An 18929-nucleotide genomic window follows, 5' to 3' on the forward strand; every position below is an offset into this window, starting at 1 on the left:
AGGAAAACCAGTGACTTGACAGAATTTAAGTCATTGGTTAATATGCATGACTGAATGCATGACGCCTAGGACGTAATCATCTTCTTTTTTTGAAGTGATGTCTGTATTATATAAGATAAGATAAGAAGATAACACATTTTTTTTTTATTTTCAGGGACACCCTCCGAGTTTCTATGAAAATGATCAGCACTGACCCTGCCAACTGGGAGACAGAAGCGCATGACAAAGTATCTTGGTGTCGGGCTGTGAAAATTGCAGAGGACAAGAAAACTGTGCTGGCAGAAGGAAAGAGAAAAAGAAAAAGGCAAAGGACACTAGCTCCAGCTGGAATAACCTGTCCAGTATGTAGCCAAACATTTCGGGCTCACATATATCTCACCAGCCACAAAACCCCAGTGCAAAGCCCTCAGACCCCTGGATGACAAAAGTGGTCATCATTGAGAAGCAATGGACGAAAATATATATATATATTTATATATATAACAAATAGTAATAAGTAATAATAAATAATAAGTGGATAACCATAAAAACTAAATGATGGTTGTATAGTCATGCCCACTATAAGTCAGATAAAATAAGTAACCCTTTAGATTTAGGTGGATAGAATAACCTGTTAGGTTACAAGCTTAAGCTAAAAAAAAAACATCAAGAAAAAAGTTATACATTTAAAATATTGAATACAAAACTGACAACCAAAAGTGTCTTTTAAACATCATACTATAATATCCAATCTGAGTTAAGAAATAATTAATATTTACATTATTTTGAATAACTAGACTACCAATGACAAAAATACCAAACAAGTCTACAGAACTAACAAAGACAACAATACCTAACAAGTCTACAGAACTAACCTGGTTTATAATTCTTCTCGGATAAATACGTTTTTTCCATTTCTGAATACTCTGTTTCAAATCGTTTTCTGTTACTCACACTGGCCTATGTAGTAATAGAAACAACAAATTATAGTCACTATATTAACCAACAGCGTATGCTTTGTCTACGGATATGGACCTAATTAAACACATAAAGTCTATAGACAGAATGTCTTACAAAAACACACACACATACTGAATATAATTAAAAGGTACTTTTTACATTCAACCAACAGTTGGCAAATAGGTACGGTCAAGAGGTGAGGATTAGAAGGTTTTCAGCAGGGCAGGTCTACAACGTACTAACCTGTTGTGTCCCAGACAACAAATGTATGATCATATTGACTACTTTAAGTGCCCTGTCTCTATAAGGCAACAGCATTAACACTTTGGGTCTAGTCAGTCCTTGATCTCTGTAGTCTACGCTGTAGATAAGAATCAATCAGATTATGAGTTATATCATTTTGACAAATTTTAAATCAACATTTGGTAACATTATAGTAATAATCTATCTGCATTTGGTTTTGTTACGCTATAGTAAATCTATTTATGATAACTTTAAATTGACTAAATATTGACTTCCATGAAAATATAAAAAGTCTAAATACCAACTTACTCATCACTGAGGTCCACTTTTTTACTTTTCACTTTCACATTATGGGCTATGACACGGCTCCTGGTTCTGAAAGAGTATTTATGTAAAGAAAGCAAAGCTGATTTATATCGCAGATTTCTTAAATAGCCAACATTATGTCTTTCTAACCTCTAACTGCTAGTGGTTACTGTACTCCTGAAGGTAATTGAGTTAAGAATAGAATTAATGTAATAAAGAGACAATTTTTTTCTATACAACATAATGGGTATACATTACATAAGATTAAAACATTAAATTAAGCTTAAGATGAACTAGTGTTACTCAAATGGAGGAGAAAGTGGTGTGCTGAAAATGGGTGTCCCTTTTTTTTTTTTAGGAACAAAAATCATTGTAATTTTATTTTATATATCAGAAAACTTATCAAATGAATAGGATGTTTAAAAAATTAAATTAAGAGATTTCTTTTCATTTTGTAAGCAGAAGACATTTTAAACTTGTCAACCCCAATACCAGTTTAAACCAGTTTACAATATTTCTCTTATCAAAATGGTCAAATTCCTCCAAAGCTTTGTATCTTATTTTTGTGTCTCTTTCATGACCAGAACAGACCAACTAAACAGACATGTTGCTTTATACAAGATAATCTTACAATACTCTAGCACAATATAGACATTTCTCACACTTCCAGACCAACTAAACAGACATGTTGCTTTATACAAGATAATCTTACAATACTCAAGCACAATATAGACATTTCTCACACTTCCGGACCAACTAAACAGACATGTTGCTTTATACAAGATAATCTTACAATACTCTAGCACAATATAGACATTTCTCACACTTCCAGACCAATTGAACAGACATGTTGCTTTATACAAGATAATCTTACAATACTCAAGCACAATATAGACATTTCTCACACTTCCAGACCAACTAAACAGACATGTTGCTTTATACAAGATAATCTTACAATACTCTAGCACAATATAGACATTTCTCACACTTCCAGACCAACTAAACAGACATGTTGCTTTATACAAGATAATCTTACAATACTCAAGCACAATATAGACATTTCTCACACTTCCAGACCAACTAAACAGACATGTTGCTTTATACAAGATAATCTTACAATACTCAAGCACAATATAGACATTTCTCACACTTCCAGACCAACTAAACAGACATGTTGCTTTATACAAGATAATCTTACAATATTCAAGCACACTATAGACATTTCTCACACTTCTGCAACCTTCAAAAAAGTCCATAAGGAATCAGAGCACTGGCAAAGCTGCCCCATTATCCTGATGACCATTAGGAAGCTTTCATCTAATGGATATATGTGGACAAGGAGCTCTTCACCCCCAAGTCCTGTTTAAAGGTTACACAACGGCAGTGACCATTATTAAGATTGGTTCAAACCACATATGAAGTGCACCACCTCTGTTCATGGGTCTGCTTGCTACAAGCTGAAACTCGCATTAACCACATGGAATCTCTTCATATCCCTATTCTGTAACTGCCACAAAGCCATGTACGGACTGACAGGTCTCTGAAGTGTTCCTAGTGAAACTGTGAGGCAGACTTGTTGGACTAGGTCATCATGTATGTCTCTCTTTCTTCATCATCTCGGAAAATTTTGTTTTTTAAAAAAAAGCTCAGTCAAGGTGATAAAATGGAGGCTAATTTTGCCACCTATCTGACTCCACTAACAGACATTTCCACCGAGGTGCCATGTTGAGGCCACAGAGCGCTGGAATTACCTCTGCACTTCAGTATCAACATTTTCTTCTCCCTTCATTATTTGAACTGCACTAATTTTGTATTGTAATGTAGTGTGTGCTGTAGACACCAAAAGAATGCATTTCCACAGCTCAGAACGCAGGAAATCAGACCCTCAGCAGAGGTTACAGCACAAACCAACTCCTAGATACCCCCTCCCCTACTGGTCCACAAATGAGATTGGACCAAAAGCGCTCTGAGCAAGCTATAAGCATGAAAGTAGCTCTATATAAAAGCTATAATAATAATAATAATTATTCAATGTATTGTTATTACTTAGATACATCTAATGAAATCACTTACTTTAAGACGTGGTTCAGAGCGTGAAGACAATATAGAACTCTAATCTCCTCTGTATTCTTGATGGTTTGTTTTGGGTACAGAAGATCTTGATAACAGTTCATAGCACAAAACAGTCGATGTTGGAGAGGGCTCAGTGAGGCTGAAAGGACAGAAAAAGTTTTCTTGTTTATTATTAGAAACTATTTTCAAATTTTACTTAATGAGATATTCTCCCCTACAAAGACAATAACGAAACATGATCTTTCTTTTAGCAGTCAAACAATGTACAGTTTAGGCAACATTTTGTATGGTAAAACAAAAGGAAACATTAACTTTTGTAAATTTCAGTTTAGAATTGTATATTTAAAATTTCTATTTTCAAACATAACTAACCTCCAGGTTTCAACTGGACATTAGCTAATTCTGTATTGGTGGATGCCACAGCCCTGACTAGTTTATGTTTAACCTGAGAACAAGATTATAGATTTAAAATTAGATCAAATTAAAAAACACAACTATTGAAACAATTAAAGTACATGACAGCAGGGGAACAAACCTTACAAATATTAAACTTACATATTTCTTAAGGTCTGTCTGGGTGTCTGGCTCAGGTAAGAACTCTTCATCTTTGTAAAACATTAAACTGTTTCCTAAAATGGGCAGCTAGAGAAAAAAAAATATTTCAAAATATATAACAAGAGAAAAAAAAAATTTCTTTACAAAAAAGAAACTTTTTCACACATTAAAAGCCAGAATGTGAATGAATGCGACCAAATAATGCGACTAATAAAAAAAAACTGTTCACTGACCTTCATTTCTTGCTTCTTCCATTTCACGTCTGCATTCTCAACTAAATCTGAGATATCTCTTTCAAGTTCAAAGTGCTGGGTGAATGGGTCTAGAAAGAAAGGTAAATAAGAAGAAGAAGCTGTTGAGTTAGCTGCAAGAAATAAATAAATTCATGAGAGTTTTACTTTATATACTTTTTCTTCTTCTAGCCAGCGTTTTGCTGCTGAGCTCTTTTGCAGTCTGAAGCAAGAAAAAAGAAAAGCAAGCTGTTTTGTTCAGCACTGCCATACAGAGTTGTTGGTGATGTTAAGCGGTAGTTGTAGCAGGGTCTACCCAAGGGGGGTTAATTGGAACATTCAAAGAGAATATGACTCACAGTTTCGTAAGGGTGGGCAGTGTCTACAGAGGGGTGGGTGCTGTGTAAAGGTGATAATTTAGTGTATATATATATATATATATATATATATTGTTACGATTCTCTCTCCTAATCAGGTCTTCTGTAAACACTGCTAAACACAACACAATACATCAACACATCAAGAACCTGACAACAAGAGCTCTAAATAATCTGGCACTTTAATAATGAGTGAATAAGTAGATAACAGCCAATACTAGACAATTGGCATCAAACACACCAACAACTAAAATGTCACTCTGTACATCACCGTACAAAACTCTACTGTCTCTCTTTCTGGACTTGTACATCAACACATGAGGACTCAACCAGGGCCGACTTCATGGCCGACTAACAGTCCCGGTCTCGACGCTCTCCGGTCTTGAACTGCTGCTTTCCTACACACTGTGTCACTCGTACATGCAGGCTTTCGATCACATGACCATAACATTGGTCATATTTGCGTGTAATCGTAGTACTGTTCCTTGTCCATGGCCCCGCTGACCTGAGTGATTCATGTGTGTGTCAGCTGAGCCTAAAGTTAACCCTTTTGCACCGCCAATAGGGTCATAACACTGCCCCCTTCTCAGATTTGTCCGTCCCGGACAAAATATATCACACGACATGGGCAGTGGAGGTGAATCGATGCAGGAGGAGGTCTATCGGTGGGGGCGACAATGGGCTTATATTGCCATCTCGATGGAGCCATCTGTGTTGTAGTCTGCGTACGTCTCTTTCTCCTTCTCCTCCAGTTGACCTTCACCTGGCTGCACTGACGTCGTGGTTGCATCGCCGTGCACTTTGGACTAAGCAAACGTCGCCTTCTTCGGTCGCTCACAACTGAGGGCAGCCACTTAACACACGGGGAGGGATAGGATGTCAGGACTGGGGTCACCAAGATCGTTGGCCTATCAGGTTGTTTCATAGGGCTTTCAAGAGAAGGGTTTTGGGACTGGGTATCAGGTCCACAGGAGGGGAAATAGTGGCACACATCTTCAGGCTTGTCCGGTGGGCAAAGTAGTGGAGCAAGTTGGCAGCACTCCACTTGCAAAGGTCCCTCATCTTCAGCATCAGGCTCCAGTTCACTTACTTGACCATCACCAGGGTTTCTCACTCTGGTCTCATCAGCTGGACAAGCGTCTGTTGGGTGCAGACCTTGCCGATGGGTTTCTTGGAGTTGGCGTTCTCCCTGCAAAGCTCGACACACAAAGTTCTCGCCAAACATCTGGGTGCAGCCATCAGGATTCGAGTTCCTCTCATCAGCACTGACAGATTGACAGATGTCTTCAATGTCCTCAGCTACAAGCTTGAGGTAAGACACAACGTTGTCTTGTTCTATCTGGCTGATGGAGGCACTCACATCATGGACGTCTGTAGCAAAAGCGTTGGTTGAACTATTGGTCTCGGTCTCTTCTCTTGTTTGTTCATCTGTTTCTTTCCGCGATTTACCATTGATCACATTCTGAAAGCCAGCCAACATCTGCTCTTGAAAGGTGATCAAGAGCTCTACAACATCGGGTTTGAGTTCAAAGAGGTACGTGTTCGGGTCTTCCTCTTCACCCACCAGGGCTTGCCGGAGACGTTCGTTGCTCCTTTTGTAGTACTTCAGTCCTCGCCATTTCAGCTCTTGTTTCAGTTCTTTCAGATTCAGTTCATCTAGCAGTTTTACAGAAACCATAGGAAATCCCACTTCTGACACCAGTGTTTCGATCCTCTCTCCTAATCAGGCCTTCTGTAAACACTGCTAAACACAACACAACACATCAAGAACTTGACAACAAGGCTCCAAATAATCTGGTACTTTAATAATGAGTGAATAAGTAGATAACAGCCAATACTAGACAATTGGCATCAAACACATGAACAACTAAAATGTCACTCTGTACATCACTGTACAAAACTCTACTGTCTCTCTTTCTGGACTTGTACATCAACACATGAGGACTCAACCAGGGCCGACTTCATGGCCGACTAACAGTCCCGTCTCGACGCTCTCTGGTCTTGAACTGCCGCTTTCCTACACACTGTGTCACTCGTACACGCAGGCTTTCGATCACATGACCATAACATTGGTCATATTTGAGTGTAATTGTAGTACTGTTCCTTGTCCATGGCCCCGCTGACCTGAGTGATTCACGTGTGTGTCAGCTGAGCCTATAGTTAACCCTTTTGCGCCGCCAATAGGGTCATAACAATATATATATAAAAGTAAAACACATACCAGATTCCTTTAGGATGTGTTCTTCTGTCTCTTCTCCATCAAAATCTTCCAACTCTTCATTCAATGGAACTTCTCTGTGCGTAACACTTTGATCCTCATTATTAGTTTCTTGAATATTAGCCTCAGCTTCACCTATATCTCCACCATCTTCATCATCAATGGCTTCATCATCATCAGCCTTATTTTCTGCAATGTTGAAACAATTCTACCCTCTGTTAGCAATGCTTTATCTACCTGTAACTAACATTCTCATCCAGTTGATTAATTACTCTGTAATTCATTAGCTAATTAAATCGCTATGTTGTAGAGACTGACTAGAAACATTTTGTGTCACTACCCAACAAATTCCAGAACACAACTTCTTCCTATCAGGTTAAAACATTTTCAAACTTTTCATTAGATTCTTAATTTGTAATGAAAACTCACACATTTACATAATGGTCTGGAACTGGGTTGTGATACTGAGTGGCCTGAACAGTCTAGCTAAAACTGAGAGGGCAGAAGTTCCAAATCCCAATGTAGCCTCTAGGAAGTTGTAACTTGAGACTAGACTCAAGCTGAGTAGTTTAGCCAAGCAGCACTCATACCTCCTCCCAGATACCCCCTGCCCACCACAAGTCCACAAAACAGATAGGATCAGACGCACTGAGCATGTTATAGGAGCCTAGTAGACATGCTATACAGAAGCGATAATAACAATAACAATAAACAAATGTTGCTAATACATTTTAAAATATTTTCCAACATTTTAGCAACATTAATATGCTAAATATTTCAAGTTAAATAGAATATTTGGTTTTTGAGTTACATGCCTGTTACTAATTGTGATTTCTCTAGTTCTGTGTCAATGTCATCTTCTGAACTACTTTCATCATTTTCTTCAACATCAAGCACCAAATGTTTTTTATTACTGTTTTTTAACTTGTGACTTGTACTCTCAGAGACGCTGGTTTCATCTAACAAGTCTGAATCGTTTTCATCCTCATCTGTGTCAATGTCATCTTCTGAACTACTTTCCTCATTTTCTTCAACATCAAGCACCAAATGTTTTTTATTACTGTTTTTTAACTTGTGACTTGTACTCTCAGAGACGCTGGTTTCATCTAACAAGTCTGAATCGTTTTCATCCTCAGAATCTGCTGCCTCGCTGTCGTCTGACTCACTGCTTTCCTTCTCAGACTCGGGTTCATCTTCCTTCACACCAATCTCCGCCAAAAGTTGTTTGATTACAGGCGTCTCTTCTTCACTTTCATCCGATGTCTCCAGATCTTTACTCTAAAAATACAAACAAGGGGTGAAAAAAAAAAATATGGTGAGCGGGGGACATGCTATGTCACTCAGAGTATATTAAAAAAAAAGCAGTCGCGACACTAATCCACTAAGACAAGAAAGTAGAAGAAGGATGTCATAGTAAATAAGTTTTTTTTTTTTTTTCAAACTCACTCCAGAAAATGTATAGACAACATACTATGTATATACAACTTTTACACTTTAAAAAAAAAAAACGACACTAAAATATTATCTACCACTATGAGACAGCTACTTACACTATGCACTTCCTCAACATCCTTGACCTTTGTGTAAGACTTGACATTGTCTCTTCAATGGAGGAAAGAAACGAATTAGTATCTTTGAATGGATTTTATACAAATAGAAAAACATAATTAGTCTAGAGAAATTATGACATACAAGTTAGGATTACGATGATTAAAACTTGAATATTTATTTAAGTATTTAGTCATTAGGCGTACAAGCAAACAGCAAATATTGTAAATAATGTTAATTGATAATATTGTTGAAAGTATAACTTTAGAGTTTTAAATAATAAATACTCTATAGCAGTGATGCCCAGCCTTATTTGGCCTGGGAGCCATTTTATTTTTTAACACTCGTGTCGTGGGCCACAATGAATTTAATAAAGATTTTTCAAAAAATTGAAATTGACTTGAAACTATTTCTATTAGAAATCAGTAGCTTTAGTTCTTAATATTAATTAATAAAATGGTGTGTTTCAAGTTAATACAAAACTAACTAAAAATTAAGATTCATAACAACAAGTTGGAGCATGGAATCTAGATGTTCAACAGTAAGGCGATAAGCCTACGTAACATGGCATTCGCCCGTCTCATTACTGTAAAAGTGTGATAATAACACAAATCAGTGCTTTGTGATCACCGTTAACGCTTGCATTTCGAAGTTTGGAAAAGTTTCCGCAGGCAGCACTTGCTTTGATACTTTGATTACTCTGCCATAAATAGTTATATTTCATATGTCAGAACAAAAACGTTTGAGTACTTTTCCTAGCCCTAAAACAGCACTTTTCACAGTCAAAGAGTTCATCTTCATGTTCGTACTCTATTTCTGCAAGAAAACATTGAGAGTTCTGTGCTTTAACGCCTGTGATTTTTTGTAATTTACAGTACTGAATATTCAATACATGGTTCAGATTAAAGGGTATTAAGTCAGTGGATGTTTAGACAGAAGTTTCTACATTCAGAGTCTATTTTTAATTTCTTCAGCTCTCCCATTTCATTAATGCACAAATGGCATGGTATCACTTGCCTTTATATTTAAAAAATACAGAAATAGTGCTTTGTGTCATACACACAAGGTGTCATGGCCAGCTCAAGACAGCAGCAAATATGTCCAAGAATGACAAATTAATAATCAACTTGTTGCCTAAAGCATAAATGTTATGTTCTGCTCGAAAAAAAAAAATTATTTTACCTCGGTGACCTCCCTATAGTCTAGATATCATTGTCAATAAACACAAGCATTTAACAGAACCTTTTTTCTAATGAAGTTTTTATATTTATAATTAATCTTAAATAAAAATAAAGTGGCAATTTTAATGAACACATTGACATTATTCATTAACTATGATTAACTAGTTACTAAGTCGACTAAGACTAAGATGAATGATGATCATGATGTCATGATCATCATCATTATCACTATGTGGACTGTCACTATGTCACTAGACTACTAGACTATGATTATCATCATCATGATGTGATGATAATAAATTTTTTTAAATTATTGATAGAATATAATTATTAAATATCATGATTATGATGATAATATATTAATATTCAACTATTGATTTAATTGATATTGTAATATTGATAATCAGAATTATTAATCATAATAATAAAGCTAAATTTCTATTTTAAGTAATATAATATTAATTTAATAAAATTATAATTACATTACAAATTTACATCATGTCATTCATGATCATCATCTATGATCTATCATCTACTAACTAGATAATCATAAACATAATGGGTAATAGTTTAGATGCCCAGAGACATTTACTGACCACCATGTTGTTTTTAAGCATATTTATCTAACTTATCTATATTAAACTTTTTTTAAAGAGATTTCTGTTCTTATGCTGTCAACTTATGCATTTTAAAGTGTATTTACTGAAATGAAGGTCTAACAAGATTACAAAGAGAGTTTGTGTTACACAAACTCAGAGGCGGCCCCCGTCAAAGTCGGATCCCTGTCGGATCTGCATATTCGCAAATAATATTCAAGAGGTGATTTAATTTTGATGTAAAATGTTTTACACGTTTCAGATGTTCCTTCAGAGTTGAAGATAATTACTTCCTAGTCCAAACCTCCCGCAGGACGACAGGGGATGGGAGCGGGCAGGGTTTGAACCCTGGGCCATCCATAAATCTGAACGACAGTCCAGCGCGCAAACCGCACGTCCAGGCAGCCATCCGATTGTCAAAAGTAATAATGTTTCAAAGATTCATTTGCCGTAAATTTAAATTTAATAAAAAATAGTAGATTAGTTTTAGTATATTAAAACATTACAATATTGATCAAAACGTTTGGAAATGAAAATCTACACTTTTTTTTACACTTTAAGTTTAGAAATTGAAATTCTACATCTTAATCTAGTCTATTTTAGTCTAAACTAGATCTAGAAATTCTAGATCTAGACTCTAAAATAATTTTAATTAGAATATAAATCCAGATCTAGATATACTGTAATAAAAATCTAGATCTAGTTTAAAAAATCTAGATTAGATCTAAATCAAGATATCATTCCTTTTTTAAACGCGAGTCACATAACGAGGCTTAATAAACATTACTATGCCGAGTTCTTTTTTCATTTCGTTTGAAGAATTTATTCCATATAACGTCAGAGGGAAAAAAAAACCACTACGTCACACGGCCTAGCTAGACTAAAAATCGCCTTCATCTATAAGAGCCATTTATCGAGTGTTCATAGACTTTGGTGCACCGAGTACGTTCTTTAAGCATTTCATTTAAAGAATTCATTCCATATGACGTCAAAGGAAAAAAAAAACACTACGTCACACAGCCTAGCTAGAATAAAAATCGCCTTCATCATTGGTGCACCGAGTGCGTTCTTTTAGCATTTCTTTTAAAGAATTCATTCCATATGACGTCAAAGGAAAAAAAAAAACACTACGTCACAAGGCCTAGCTAGACTAAAAAATACCTTCATCAACACGAGCCATTTCTCGAGTGTTCATAGACATTGGTGCACCGAGTGCGTTCTTTTAGCATTTCATTTAAAGAATTCATTCCATGTGACGTCAAAGGAAAAAAAAACACTACGTCACACTGCTTAGTTAGACTAAAATATGTTTTCATTAATACAAGAAATTTTTTCGAGGGTTAATAGACATTGGTGCACCGAGTGCGTTCTTTTAACATTACATTTAAAGAGTCCATTCATATGACGTCAAAGAAAAAAAATTCCATTACCTCACAATAGGCTAGTACCGGTACCATAAAAAAAAATTCTTTATTTACACGAGATATTTAACGAGGGTTCATAGACATTGGTGCACTGAATTCTAATAGAATTTATTTAAAAAGGATCAAAGCCGCATTGTTTTTGCGTTTTGTCTGTCAGTCGGTCTGTCCGTCATCTTGATATAAAAAAAACAACTAAAAGTTATTAAAAATTGATTAACCTTTATTTTACGTTTCAAAACATCGCAATAATTTTTAGGTATGAACACAATTGAAAAGTTTATATAATAGATTGTTCCGGATGTTTGTATAAATAGTAAAAGAAAAAGAGAATTTCAGATAAATGTAATACCGTTAATTAAATTTTTTGGATGGTCTCGTATAAAAATTAGATGTACTACAGCCACGTGGAGAGATTTTCATACCTTACTTTGGTGTTTGGATTCTGTTTTCCTTAAAAATCGGAACATAATATTAACGATAATTAGATTTTTTAATGTTTTAGGTAGAAAGTTAAATGTACTGTAAGAGAGTAGTGAGTTAAAATATTTTTCATAAAAATCCGTAAAAACATTATTTCGTAAATGAGAAGATTATTTGTTTATTAATTAGAAGAGGGAGTTCAAACAATTATTTGGCGTTAGTAGATTTTTAAATAAATTCGGAAATTTCTGGCGACGATTTGTAAGAAACAAAATCCGGAACTTTCTTTATCGATTACTGTTACGACACAAGACTCTTCGAAATAATAATAGACTCTCAGGTTATTACTCTATAAATACTTTAATATTACAACAAGTTATGTAAATACGAACATTTCATTTCTCTTCCTGTCAATTACTCCCGGCTTCCCCTTTTTAACATCTGTTCCATTCATTACACAAATTCGCACCATTATTCATGCACACCATGCTGCGCTACGACCGTTACACCCCCCTTGTTTGCAAAGTTCGATGTACATCGAACGTCTTTTAAATATCAAATAAAATTATAAATCACTGTTCAATATAATTATATTATCTTCATTAATTCTCATTCTTTTAAACCAGGTAAAAACCAACGACAACAAAACCCTCCAACAGCAAAATTAAATCTCACCATTCACTACATTATTATTTTAGGTTCAGAATTACTTACATCCATCCCAATGTATAATGTCCAGACTTCCCCAACGAACCAATCAGAGTAAATCTCATAATTCACAATTATAAACTATAATTAACTTGGTAACTGTAATACTATATTTTACATTTCTAACAATGGTTTCATCAAATTCTCAATACAACACCATATATTAATATCTCGACACCTTACACATGTAACAAAGCTTCGTCAATCCATACAGTCTTCGATTACATATACATGTAGTATGTGTATATTTACAAAATGTTCCAATCTGTTATGAATGTCTATTCATTACACTGCTATTCATTGTGTTCTCACCAAAATGATTTTACTGACATTATTCTTTTGACCAACCAACAGAAACAAAATTGACGTGGCCAAGCTCCTTTCCTTACTTCCATTTCTTTTCCGTCTTAGGTACACCGTGATAATGTGTCCGCTATCACATTGTCTTTCCCTGGTATTGTCCTGACCTCAAAGTTATAATCCATAAGTTGCAATGCCCATCTGGCTATTCTGTTGTTCCCTAGTTTATTTGTATTAATGAAGGCCAAGGGAGCGTGATCCGTCCATAGTTCAAATTTAGCTCCCATTAGGTAGAACCCTAATTTTGTTATACCCCATACAATGGCTAGTCCTTCCTTTTCAATGGTAGCATATTTCAACTCAGATGTTGTCAGTTTTCTACTCACATATAAAACAGGATGTGGGACACCATTCCATTTTTGCATTAGACAGCCTCCTATTGCAATGGCTGATGCATCTGTAGCCAAAATAAATTCTTTAGTATTGTCAGGTAATTTCAAAATCGGTGCCCCAGAAAAGAAAGTTTTAATTATGTCCAGTGCTTCTTGACATTCCTCCGTCCACACGATATTGTTAGGTTTTCCTTTCTTTGTTAGTGGTTCAATTATTTCTGAAAAATTTGCGATAAATTTTCTATAAAAGTTGCATAACCCCAAAAGGCTTCTAATTTGCTTCTTTGTCTTTGGTACCTTAATGTCCAATATTTTTGATACAGTTTCTTCCAGTGGTGTAATGTACTCATTTTTAATCTTATACCCCAAAAATGAAATTTCACTAAGGCCAATTTTTATCTTTGTTGGTTTCAATGTTAAATTGTTTTCTTTGATAATTTTAAAAACTTCTCCAAGGCTTTGTATATGCTCATCCCATTGCTCACTAAAAATGCATATATATCATCTAAATAACAAATTGTGTCTCTTCTATGGCTGAATAATTTGGCCATCATTCTGTTAAACGTGGCTGGAGCATTTACCAAGCCAAAGCTCATCACATTCCATTGGTATATGCCCGAAGGTGTCTTAAATGCCGATAATGGTTTAGCTTCTTGTTTTAGAGGTACTTGCCAGTATCCTCTAGACAGATCCCACGTGCTAAAAATCTTTGCATTTTTTAGCTTAGTAAACATTTCTTCTGCTTGTGGCATTGGAAATGGATCAAATTGTGTGACTTTATTCAACTGTCGATAATCCACACACAATCTTAAGTTGCCACACTTTTTTTTTAACAAGCACGACTGGTGCAGCCCATGGTGAACTAGATGGTTCTATCACTCCAAGTGTTAGTAGCTCATCAATTTCCTTCTGTAATGTTTCTCTATGGTGTAATGGGATCGTATATTGTGGCAGTTTATTCGGTACTTTGCCAGTTAACTTGATATCATGTTCTATAATACTTGTTTTCCCAGGTAAATCCGTAAAAATATTCTTATACTCCTCAATTAGTGCCTTGATTTCTTTAGCTCTATCAAGAGAAACTCCATCCACCATGACATCCTTCCATGTTTGCCTACTTTCTGTTGCCACTGTCTCTATTGGTCTAAACCTTTCCTCTGTCTCCATTTCTTCCGTCACACAGGCACTCATTGTCATTGACTCATCCTTACTCCTTTCTTCACTTCTTTGTCTTGGTGTCAATTCTTTTAACAAATCCACATGAAATATTTTTAACATCGAATCAATGTCTATTTCATAATCCATATCGCTAATTTTCCTTGCTACTTTGTATGGTCCCAGCCAATTTGTGCCCGAAGCATTATTGTTATCCTTATGTAAGACCAAAACATCTTGTCCTACCTCTAATTCCGTCATTTTTCTATGTTCATTCACTCTGGAATGTGTTAATTCATTTCTCTCTAGTATCTGTCTATCCGCTTCTTCACATGCCTTTATAATCTGATTTCTAGTTTCTGTCACAATATCATAACTGTCATTAGTTACTACATGATCATGTGGGATTATCAAATCTTTCAATATTGTCATTGGACCTCGTGGATTTCCTCCATAAATCATTTGAAATGGTGAAAACCCTGTTATTTCATTACGACTCTCCCTGTATGCAAATAGTATTGACGGTATTGCCATATCCCACTCTTTGGGTTTATCATCCATTACTTTATATAATGATTTCTTTAGATTGACATTAAAACGTTCACAAGTGCTCTGTGGATAATACGAGGTTGTAAACCTTTGCTGGATCCCAAACATGTTCAAGAATGTTGTAGCCAATTGACAGTTGAATTGAGTGCCCCTATCTGACAATATTTCTCTAGGAAATCCAAATCTTGTAAACAACGTATATAATGCTTGTACTATATCTCTGGCTTCAATTCGTTTGAGTGGGATAGCTTCCGGCCATCTGGAGCACACGTCTATCACAGTTAGGATATAACGGTGACCCCTATTTGATACCACTGGCATTGGACCGATTAAATCAATCGCTATATTACTAAATGGTCTATCTGGTACATCCACCCTTTGTAATGGTGCTTTTATGTTTCTTGCTCCTTTTCAAGAACATAGTTGGCACGAAGTCACATAACTTTTTATGTCCTTATTAATTGATGGCCAATAAAAATTCTGAAATATTCTTTGTTTCGTTTTGTGTAGTCCCAGATGTCCTGTGTGTGCTATATCATGTCCATTTTCCATTACAAGCTGCCTGAATTCTCTGGGTACCACAAACTGGATTACTTTTTTTCCATGCCATTCAATCTCTCTAACAAGAGTTCCTCTTTCTACATAGAATCTTCCTCCTGTACCTCCTTTTTTTGCTAATTGGCGTAACTCTGGATCATTTTTTTGTTTTGTGATAAATTTTTCTTTGTTAAATCCTATGTCTTTGATTTCAATTGTTTCTGTGTTTTCATGTTGTTCTTCATCTTGCTCTTTTTCCTTAGTTGATAACTCGAACAACTTTGCCAAATCTCCTTCCTCTACATCTTTACTACCGGATCGAGTAGTGGCCATTCCACAACAATTTTTCCAAACTGCTATCTCATTTTCCGTGCACTTCTTTATGTTTGGTATATTGCCAATAATCAAATCAATTTGATCATGGTCTATAACACATGCCTCTACGATCCCGGTATAATACGGTGTTTTAATGTTCACTCGGGCTACGGGTAATCGAACTGTTTTACCATCAAACATAATACATGCTTTGTTTTTTCCAGTATATTCGTGATCTTCAACCAATTGTCGGTTTATTCCAACAATAGTGCTGCCCGTGTCCCTTATCGTTCTTGCAGCCTTATTTCCTACAAGTGTTTGAAAACAATCTAGACCTCCCGAACTCGACAATAACGACAAACTTTGATCTCTTCCATTTCTTCTGCCATCATATCTTCCCTGTCTGTTTCCTTGATATCTTCCTTGATATCTGTAGCTATTATACTGGCCTTGTCTACTATCTATTTGGCTCCGTCCTTGTCCTCTAAACCTATTCTTTCCTTCATATCTAAATCTTCTATTGTTGCTATAACTGTCTTGTGTTTCTCTAGCTCTATTAAATGCTACTATTTCTTCAATATCGCTACCTCTGTTTAACTTTTTTTCAGGATGTGCCACTTTGTAAGCCCTTATTAATTTTACAATCTCATCTACAGATTTTGGCTTTCTCTCCAGCAGGAATATTTTTAGTTCGTCCTGACTCTCATAAATGACTTTATCCAGCATAAGAAATACCTTTAGTCCATCAAACGTCTTCTCTATTTTTGATGACTCTGTCCAATTGTCAAAGTAGCTATTCATCTTGTCTAAAAATGTTTGGGGATCCTCGTTGTTTTCAATGGTGCAATTAACATATTGTTGACGATAAAACGCCTCAGTTTTTCCAAATGTTCGTAGTAATTGCTCCTTTACTATTTGGTAATTATTCTGATTCATGCAGATCTTTGACGGTACCTCCGCTGCAAATGACTTCGATAACAAAAATGTCCATTTATCTTCAGGAAAAGCCAATTCTTTCATTTCAATTTCAAACTTCTTTAAGAAAATATCTATGTCTATTTTATTCTCATTAAACATTGTACCTTTATATTTTGCCAATTTATTTCCAGACACGTCATTTTTCTTTCCAGTACCTTCATCTTTAGCTTTTCCTTTTTTTATTTCCAACTTTTCTTTCTCTATGGCTAACCTTTCTTTCTCCATAGCTAGCTTCTCTTTCTCAATTTCTTTATCCGTAACTAATTTCTCTTTACTGATAGCCAACTTCTCTTTCTCTATTTCCTTTTCCATGGCTAACTTCTCTTTCTCTATTTCCTTTTCCATGACTAACTTCTCTTTCCCTCTTTCTTTTTCCATGGCTAACTTCTCTTTCTCTATTTCCTTTTCCATGGCTAACTTCTCTTTCTCTATTTCCTTTCCCTTGACTAGTTTCTCTCTTTCTATTAATCTTTCTTGTACATATTTTCTCAGCTCTGCTCCTTCTAATTCCAATAGTCTCCCTTCTTCTTTCAAAGCAACTATTTCAGCTTTATCCGCCATTTGTAATTTTTCTTTATCGTTATCTAGCCATATCCATTAAATATATTTGATTCTCCTATACTTAATGCCTGGAAACAATGTTCATATCTAAATGTAATGTAATGAACCAAACGTTTAATGTTATTCAAATACAAATATGTATCTACTTCCCGGAATACTCTTCTTCCTGCTGGTATAACTTCCAAAGCTAGTGTATATTCTCCGCCGGTGATATGAATCTTTCATTGTTTGTCTATATGCCGTGGTCAGTGTATATCCGTTGGTCCTAAATGGGCACTGTTCTCCACCGTAGTCAAAATTCACTAGTGTTGCCCACAGCAGTGCTAATAATCGTACAAATTTCCATTAATATTGAATGTTAAAGGTTATTGTTGAGAACTATGACCCGCCAGACCAATGAAGATGTACGTTTTCACATTGGTGAATGTAGAGAATGGGCCGTCATAATAATTATAATGATATAAATCTAGATTTAAATGTTAATCCAGTTGATTAATTCAGCAATAATGTTTTTAGTTAAGTTTCAACTAAAGGTTTATGTTTACCAGTGAGTCTAGTACATAGCTCTAGAGATTTAGATGACGCTAACTCTCTCAATCCTAATAGATCTAGAGTTAGAGATCTAGAGATTTTGTTACACTTTGTAGTACTAGTAATACCTCCGTAGACAGGAATTAGATACCGTTATAACGCAGGTCTCGCCTTTTCCGTTGGGCGCCACTTGTTACGACACAAGACTCTTCGAAATAATAATAGACTCTCAGGTTATTACTCTATAAATACTTTAATATTACAACAAGTTATGTAAATACGAACATTTCATTTCTCTTCCTGTCAATTACTCCCGGCTTCCCCTTTTTAACATCTGTTCCATTCATTACACAAATTCGCACCATTATTCATGCACACCATGCTGCGCTACGACCGTTACAATTACAAAACTTCTTTGTTATGTTTTACAAGAAAATTAAATGTCTAAAAAGTAATTTTCAGTAATCAATTCTAGTAAATTACTTTTTTTTAAAGCCTTATGCGATTTCAAACAATCATTAGGCATTATTCATGTTTTATAAAACAATATCCGGAACATTTTTACACTTAATGAAATATAAGTCAGTATAGAGATTTTGATTTAGCATTAATATGCTATTTACATAAAAAAACGGAACAACATATTATTGATAATGTGTTTTTGCAACGTTTAAGCATGGAAATTGAATGTAATATAAGTTAGAAGAGCAAACAAACATTTGTTGGCGTTGATTAGTTTTGCACAAAAAAATCTGGAACAATCAATTTTAGATACTTAAAACTATTGAGATGT

The 18929-nt window shown here is 35.3% G+C and overlaps 1 protein-coding gene across 1 annotated transcript in view; it reads right to left on the minus strand.

Moving 5' to 3' along the window:
* The window catches only part of LOC106054235 (U3 small nucleolar RNA-associated protein 25 homolog), a 28401-nt gene that overhangs the window by 7784 nt on the left and 1688 nt on the right, over window positions 1-18929 (minus strand). Inside the window, exons 2-11 of the mRNA XM_056023620.1 lie at window positions 8492-8543; window positions 7757-8219; window positions 6945-7130; window positions 4350-4438; window positions 4117-4203; window positions 3934-4006; window positions 3562-3700; window positions 1492-1557; window positions 1183-1300; window positions 855-939 (exon numbers count right to left, since the gene is read on the minus strand). Coding sequence (XP_055879595.1) covers window positions 855-939; window positions 1183-1300; window positions 1492-1557; window positions 3562-3700; window positions 3934-4006; window positions 4117-4203; window positions 4350-4438; window positions 6945-7130; window positions 7757-8219; window positions 8492-8543 — 1358 coding nt within the window. The remainder of the gene's footprint in view (window positions 1-854; window positions 940-1182; window positions 1301-1491; window positions 1558-3561; window positions 3701-3933; window positions 4007-4116; window positions 4204-4349; window positions 4439-6944; window positions 7131-7756; window positions 8220-8491; window positions 8544-18929) is intronic.

This window comes from Biomphalaria glabrata, chromosome 3 (assembly GCF_947242115.1).
Source record: "Biomphalaria glabrata chromosome 3, xgBioGlab47.1, whole genome shotgun sequence".
In the NCBI taxonomy this organism is placed as follows: Eukaryota; Metazoa; Mollusca; class Gastropoda; family Planorbidae; genus Biomphalaria; species Biomphalaria glabrata.